The sequence below is a fragment of the Dendroctonus ponderosae genome, unplaced genomic scaffold (assembly GCF_020466585.1).
Source record: "Dendroctonus ponderosae isolate FM_Combo_2020 unplaced genomic scaffold, Dpon_F_20191213v2 Dpon_F_20191213_7, whole genome shotgun sequence".
In the NCBI taxonomy this organism is placed as follows: Eukaryota; Metazoa; Arthropoda; class Insecta; order Coleoptera; family Curculionidae; genus Dendroctonus; species Dendroctonus ponderosae.
The window spans coordinates 6,534,823-6,542,667 of NW_026018916.1; the positions used below are offsets into that span (position 1 = coordinate 6,534,823).

Consider the following 7,845-nt stretch of genomic DNA (forward strand, 5'->3'; position numbering starts at 1 on the left):
TTCATAAATCCCGATTTGGTTGGGACCAACATTAAATTCTATCGATCGCCGATTTATCAATGAAAAACCGCATGATACAATGAATACATGGTAGGATCTTGCGTCGATTTGCGTGACGTCAGTAGAAATCACTGCTGGGCGTGCTTTTTCCTGTCTGCTAAATGTGATTAAATATAGCTTATTTAGTCTTTGTCACATTTAATTATTTTTTATAAATCTTCCTTATAATTACACGATGGGTTGCAGCAGATTTTAGACTTGAAAATTAAAAGTAACGAAAATGTATTTATTTTGTAGACTACCACAGTTGCCAGTTGTGCAATAAAGTATAGCGTTAGCTGAAAATGTATCCTTGCAGAAATAGTACATTACAATTCAAGAGACGGAAGTCCAAACAATGACCCAATGTTACTTTCCTATTATTTACGACGGAATATGCGGTTTGTGGTGCCGCGGATGATATGTAAGTTTTAATACAAATGAAATGACTGCACATCGCATTTTTTATATTTCTGAACCGAGACTTAAAAGTAGCAAACAATCACACTTACACTTTCCAACTACCAAACGCAAAATGCTCAGTTTTGTCTACGAAAATCCCAAACATGCCCAAACGCATTGACCCCATGATACAATGAATGAATCATACGCCAATGAATTCATTGTACGACAATGAATCCGTTGTCTGATACAATCAATTCATTGTATGAACAGTGCATTCATTCATTGTGATACAATTAATTCATTATTTCGTTTGGCTCAACCCGATTTCGCAAATGACACTCTGGCAACACAGCACGCTAAAACGCTGAAAATCAGAGATTTTGCAAAGAATTATTTAGGGTACTTTTCTTCCAATAAGCCCAAATCAGGTCCCAAGAGCGATTTTCAAAGCATTTAGCTATACAAGGCTGCAAACCATATCCTCATATAACTTTCCATTTTTGAACTATTGCGTTTTGAATCCAGTGAAAATCTGTCCAGGTTACATGCATTTTAAATGGGATCCGCTGTTCACTTTACCAAAGTGGTAACCAGTGACGTCATGTGCGCAGGAAAATCGAGTTTTCCACCGATTAATATCCTACCTTATATTCATTGTATCATGGAAAAACCGGTGGTAGGGATAAAGTAGGTTTTTTGCTCGGTGCAAAGTAGAATTAATCGGAAAATCAACTGGCCTGGCTGCTAGCACGCTGCTAGTCAGTTGTCTTCATCTGTGCTGCCTATAGGCGTAGTAAACATCAGTATTAATCGATTTATTCTACGCATGAAAGATTCACTCATTATCTGACATTTTTCTCTACATTATATGATTGAAATTATAAACGCTATAATAGTAACGCAAATTTTTTAAGCATTTGATAGATATTCAATAGGGATAATAGGGTAGATAAATCTATCTCTAAGCTTATAAATTCAAAACAACTCACGCCACTGGTCCCTGTTTACAATCGTGCAAAACAGTACAGGTTAGGAAAATTTAGGCCGATTTACCTGCAAATGAAACCACTTCGCAAAATTTCTTTTAAGCGTAACAGTTTATTATTATCACGATTATCACCAAAAACGCGAGAAATTGCCGTATTTACTTGTCCAACAAATCGTATTCCCCTCTTACTATCATGTCACAATCACGTACTCCCCCTTTGCGGTGTTGTCATGATCAATGTTTCCTGGTAATTACCACTAAAAATTGATATGATTTTTTTAATATAAAATTTCGACGCTGTTATTTTAATGAGATTTGCTTGTCGCTTATCACAAACTAAACAAATATAACACTAAATATATTCATGGCTACCGTTTTCCTGCTATTTTCTTGTTGATGCCACTCATATATATCAAATTGAATATTGAAATCGTAAGTACCTACTTTTATATAGACCGTGAGCCAATGTTGCTTCCATGGAAAAACGTAAACAAATGCATCTGCTTAATCTGAGGTTGGCACATCTTCTACCACATTGGCTTGAGAACGAAGCTGATCTTTTTCTACTAAACGAGCTAAAAAAACTGTTTTCTAAAAAACTGCTATTCATAGATACCGATTGAGTTCACATCAAAATTTAGCGGGAGATTTGAATTCAGTTTATGATTGCGATTTCGGCTTAAGTTTCAATAATATTTCAATCTGATAATTCCTTTTAATTGTGATGTTTTACTAGTGCTTCAATTAAAATCACAATTAAAGGGAATTATCAGATGCTTGAAGTATTATTGAAACTCCAAATCCCCAAAAGCCAAAATCGCATAGATTATAAAGTTAATTCAAATCGTCTTACTTATTTCTCACTGTCTCACATCAGTTTTCTTTATCCCATATAGTTAATATTTTCACGTATTTGAACGTTTTATTAGTTAAAAATTGTATTGAAATTGATACTGTCTTGTTATTAACAGGTTTTCGTATCCCAGTATTATTTTATAGCAGAATGTAGGGAAACGGAAAACAAATTATCCTTTTCGTTTCTGGATTTTTAATGATTTTAGAATGAATATGAAATTTATTCCATACATTGGCTGTGATATGTGATTTAAGTGATTGTTCAAGAGTTGAAGCAAAAATGTGAAGGTTGTTCAAAGGGACATTATTCCTACTGTTACATTGAATTGCAATACAATCTTATGGTTAGTAATTAGAGATAGATATAGATGACATTCTATAAATTAGAATGTTAGACCAGCGGTGGTGGTAGTAATGAAGATTTTCTCTACTGAATTGATGTAGGCAGCGGATCGGAGGTCAATACCCAAATTGTACTGCTGTGCCGTCTTCGTGATGGCCTGCAAATAGATATTTGCTGTATCAATCACCAATATTATTATGTTCTCACAATGGTCAATGTTCACTCAGTAAAAGTTAATAACGGAAATCTTCACTGTTTCGCGGTAAATTCCGTCTGTCGATTTTCCGATTGCAAGTTAAAGTACTTAAGGAGCATTAAGTATCACTTTAGGACATATCACTACACTTTAGGCTAGTGCCGATACATATTTTCATATAGTAAAAAAAATATATTATAACAGGGTGGAAAATGTTGAGGTTCCAACTTAGAAAAAAAATTATCGGAAAAACTCTGGAAATAATGAAATGGTGATGCAGCTAGGGGTTGAAAACGGTTTTTTGCTATTTGCGCCGAAACGTGACCTGCTGGCGGAAAACGTTCACACTTTTTGAAAAGTTGTAAAAATACGTCTTTTGGTGCTCAATAAGAATTATTTTTTGCAGTTCAGAAGGCGACAAGTTTTCGAGTTATCTACATTTTTCGAAAAAATTACTCTTATCTTGCACGAACAAGATCTAGAAGAAATACAAAAAAAGATCAATAAATTAATTGTCTTGATCTTTTTTGTATTAAGTGTATAAGTGGTCATTTTATTGCTGTAATGTCTACTTTAAAATGGCCCATGTGTGGTCTTAAAATTGCGAAAAACTGAACACCCTCTGAATCATGATTTGTTCAATATTTTCAATTATTTTCGAATTTCTTTATTATTTCTGTTAATAGTGGACTATGTTTACATAACATAAGTTGTTTTCATGTAAGATTATTACAGTTGAAAAAATGTTATTACAGTAAGGAGCCACGTTAAAAAACAACAAATTAACAAATTAACGCTGGAATACAACCATGATCGTAAATCTATTTAAAATCCACTTCTTGACCTTCGAAATACAAATATCAAGGCAATTGTTCGTGGAAAATAGGGGCAGTTTTTTTGAAAAATTAACATTTACAAATGTTCATGTAAATTAAATCATTTATTAATTTGAGGTTTTTTCGTAAAGTTGGAACCTCAACAACATTTTCCACCTGGTCATTGCCTGGTTTTTCCAAACAAATTATTTGCACTAGCCCAATTCGTATGTGACTGGCCAGGTTTTGGCCTATTCTGTACTATAATTGTAATAAATTTATTCAAATGCTGAAAAACTTATGTGAAATTCCCACATCGTTTAAAACCATCAAACAATACAGGGGTGTAACTAAACAGAGACTACAGCCACAAACACTCAGTATACCCCTTTCAGAATGTTAAGCCTGCCGAAGTGGTAGTGGTAAAGATTTTTTGCACAGAATTAATATAAGCAGCAGATCTCACATCTAATCCCATCCCATACACTGAAGCTGTGTCTATGATTGCCTGCAAAATAATCGTAAAGCAATGAAAGCGAAATCAGCTAGTGTTTTGTGTGCAGCAGTCATCTAAAGTATGAAATTAACCAAAGGTTTTACTGCTTCTCTTTGAAACCCAAATTAAAAGTATAGTACTTAAGGAAGTTGTTTAATCACAAAAGTAATTTATCTGAACATATTTCGTATGCTTCTAAAACAGATAAGCACTTCATTTTATAAACCTGGAAAAATTATTTTGTAATATCAATTTATAACGTAACAACATTTTTAGTAAATAACAATTTATAAAAAAATAAATAAAAACAACAACTGTTAAATTTATAATAATTCTGGGTTAAGTAGAGTAGGTAGAATTTGACCGTTTTTCTGTCTTGCGTGTTTTGTTTGAGATGCAAAATCGCAAAAGTTTCTCAAGCCCCATTCGAGCGACGTAATTCGTTTTGGCATCGTTGGATAGAGAATTGAAAATTCGATTCAGTCATAACAACATGAGTGAGGAAATTCTAGTAATTTTTATCCAGAAAACGAAAATTTAATGTCCGATACTGAGCAGCGGCGGATCCAGAATTGAAGTTCATGTAACAGAAATTCATTTTTTTGTTCTCTAAAAATTATCGTTAGAAGACAGAAACCAATCACAAGGGGGTCAGTCATGCCGGTCGGTTTCTCGATAATTTTCTCACTCACATTTAGGTACCCTGAGTAACATCTACTCACAATCCATCGCTGCAGTTCGATTTTGGTTCGGACATTGGATGGGAATACACAAAACGCTTTTGCAGTATTAGTAACGTTTTAATTCCAAATCATACATAAAACGGATCAAAATCTACCTTTAGCGGCTATTCCGCTTTGCATAAGCGAAAATAAGCGACAAAAAAACGTAACTGGTGGTGCACACAATTGATTATTGGAAAGACATACACAGGAACCTTAATTTACTATAAGAAAGATCAAATGGAACCAACTTGGTCAAACATGAGCATTTCAAACAAAATCGTATTGCGACGTTGGACCATGAGCGACGGGCATTATAGTTGGCGATAATCGTACCAATTCCGAATAATCTAATGTTTTAAGGTCAGAAATCAAAATATGTACCAACACTGATTTCTGTTCCTATTTAATACGTAATATTAGCTTTGACATAAATATTTTCATTCCCATTCATTATTTTAGTGAAGTGGTTAGTGTTAATTAAACAAAGCTACAAAAGCAAACGATTGACAGCAGATATCTATTTAACCTATTTTCTTGCATATTTCTTAACTATCTACTTGCTATCTAACAAGTAAAAATCGGATGTATATAGTTGCCTATATTTGTGTATTTGTATTTTAATTAAAATATTTTAAACTTTAATTATGATTATTGAACTTTACGATATAACAATTTGGATATATGTACATTATTAATAAATACTAAAATGCAAATTACCCGACATCGTTTACTAACGGGAATGTTCTGAAGAATAACGTTTATTTAATTTAATAAAAGTGTGGCCGCATAGTATGCGTAATTTTTGATATAATGTCATGTTTTTATGCAATAAAAATTAACTGGTTTCATCTGTAAAAAGTATAAAGAATCATATTGTTGTTGACATAGTTCAAACCTCCAGTTAATTTTCTGTAACACTAATGCTGCTATCTACAAAATTTAACCACATCCATAATCATTTTATGTATTAGAAATCTGTTGCATCTCAATATAAAAAACATCAATATACGTTTATCGTCAATAAATTGATGTATAGCTAGTACTTGAAATTTCAAGGAATAAATGTGGTTTTATTACTATAAATCCTTAATTTTATATAAATTTTAAAGAATTTACTTAATAACTTACTTAACCTGGTAGTGATATCAACAAAAAATGGCTTCCCTATGCTTCCGTTTAACTTTAATGAACAATATTAAGTTACTAAAATTATGTATATTTGTCTAGGTAAGAATATAATAAAAATATTTAAAATTGAATTCCAGTGTTATTAGAATTATGACGCATTGTATTATCGCCTGTAACTAACCTTGTTACTTTATATTAAGATATCACTACTAGATCTTTTTTAAATGATGGAGTATTGATGATGTAATAAATTAGCCCTAATACGCAAAACCTGCAGTGCTGGTTGTGTGGAATATTTTTTGTACTGAATTAATATATGCAGCAGACCGAAAGTCCAATCCGAGACCATACATCTGGGCGGTCGCCTGCATAGCCTAAAATCAGAAGTTTGTTGTGCCAATTGTAAACTGTAAACTGTTTGCAATATTTTTTTTAAGATTTACTACTCTAACGTAACTATCTCAGACCTAAAATAGTCGTAAGTCTGTAGAAAATAGGTTAAAAAATATGCTAAATGAACAAATAACAACTCACACTATACACAAAAAACATTTAAATAAAGTTATAATTAGTGATCTTCAGCTACATTTAAATCTATAGTTCGAATGTTAGTTTAAAACTCTACAAAACTGTGTTCAAAAGCTGACAAAATAGCACATGCATTTTTAATGACACGATATTAGAGTATAAAAATGCTCATAGATATTCATAATAAATTATATCCAATTCCCAGTCTTTATTTGATTCTGCATAATACAACCGTTTCATACTCAAGGGAACATTAATTCGACTATAACAAACTGTTGATCAAGGTTGATAATTTAATCATTTTAGAGCGGTTTATGTTACAAGACCGGAACAACACAGAACTTCAACCAATTTGAACCAAATTTTAAAAATAATTAATTCAGTATAGCTGTAAAAAGAAAACATTTCGCTTGTTCACATCATAGACCACTGATGGAAAATGTTTTGTAAAAGATAGAAATATGATATAAAAACACGTGTTAGCATTAATAGAGTTTTTGGCTGAAACGTTTCAAAATGACGGCCTTTTAGATAAAGTATTTTCAATACAAATTCTTAACATGAAAATATCAGTGCCTAATTACATACTCTCCTGAAATAACAATTAAAACTTTTGTACATCAAGTACAGTTTCGTATACTGTAATAATCAATCTACTATCGAATCAAAAATAAATTTGATATTTTAATTCGATAGTATTTATTTGACCCCTAAATACCAATAAATGCTATATTTTATAGGAATTAGATCCAACTATTCAATTGATCAAATATCGCTCCCAACATTGTTCGTACAACATTATTTTTTAAGAGGAGAAGACTGAAGGTCTCGAGGTAGCTCGGTATAGCGACAGCATAAAATTGAAAAATAAAGAACGCTAACACCCATGAATGGAGCTTCTTTAAAGAAAATTGATAAACAAAAAATATGAAATTTATACCTACAGAATTTTAATCAAATAATCATTAATACAAATGTTCACTTACCTTAGCAGATCGTTCCATTGTAAAATTAAGTCCCGAATGAACAATGTCCTTTTCAGAAGCACCAGCGATTCTCTTGGTGAAAGCCGAAGAAGGGGTAATTGGAATTTTATCGCCAAATTTCCTTTCCAGTGACTCTTGCACCGATTCTGAGCATAAAAAATAGGAATTTCTGCAATAAATAACAAATTGCGTACTTACGGAACAAGTGATGATTGGAGTCCTTCTCGTATTTGAAGGTCAGTCTTCCATATGAAACATGATTAATGTTCTTCAACCACTCGAAATAGGACACTGTAACACCACCAGCGTTGACGTACAGATCTGGAATGACTAAAATGTTG

General features: G+C 32.3%; 1 protein-coding gene across 1 annotated transcript in view; it reads right to left on the minus strand.

The window, feature by feature from the left end:
* Positions 1–2,463: 2,463 nt before the first annotated feature.
* LOC109543076 (glutamate dehydrogenase, mitochondrial) overlaps positions 2,464–7,845 on the minus strand; it is a gene marked incomplete in the record, with an annotated part of 16,318 nt that continues 10,936 nt past the window's right edge. The window contains 3 exon segments of the mRNA XM_048668644.1: positions 2,464–2,787; positions 7,505–7,650; positions 7,703–7,845. Coding sequence (XP_048524601.1) covers positions 2,671–2,787; positions 7,505–7,650; positions 7,703–7,845 — 406 coding nt within the window.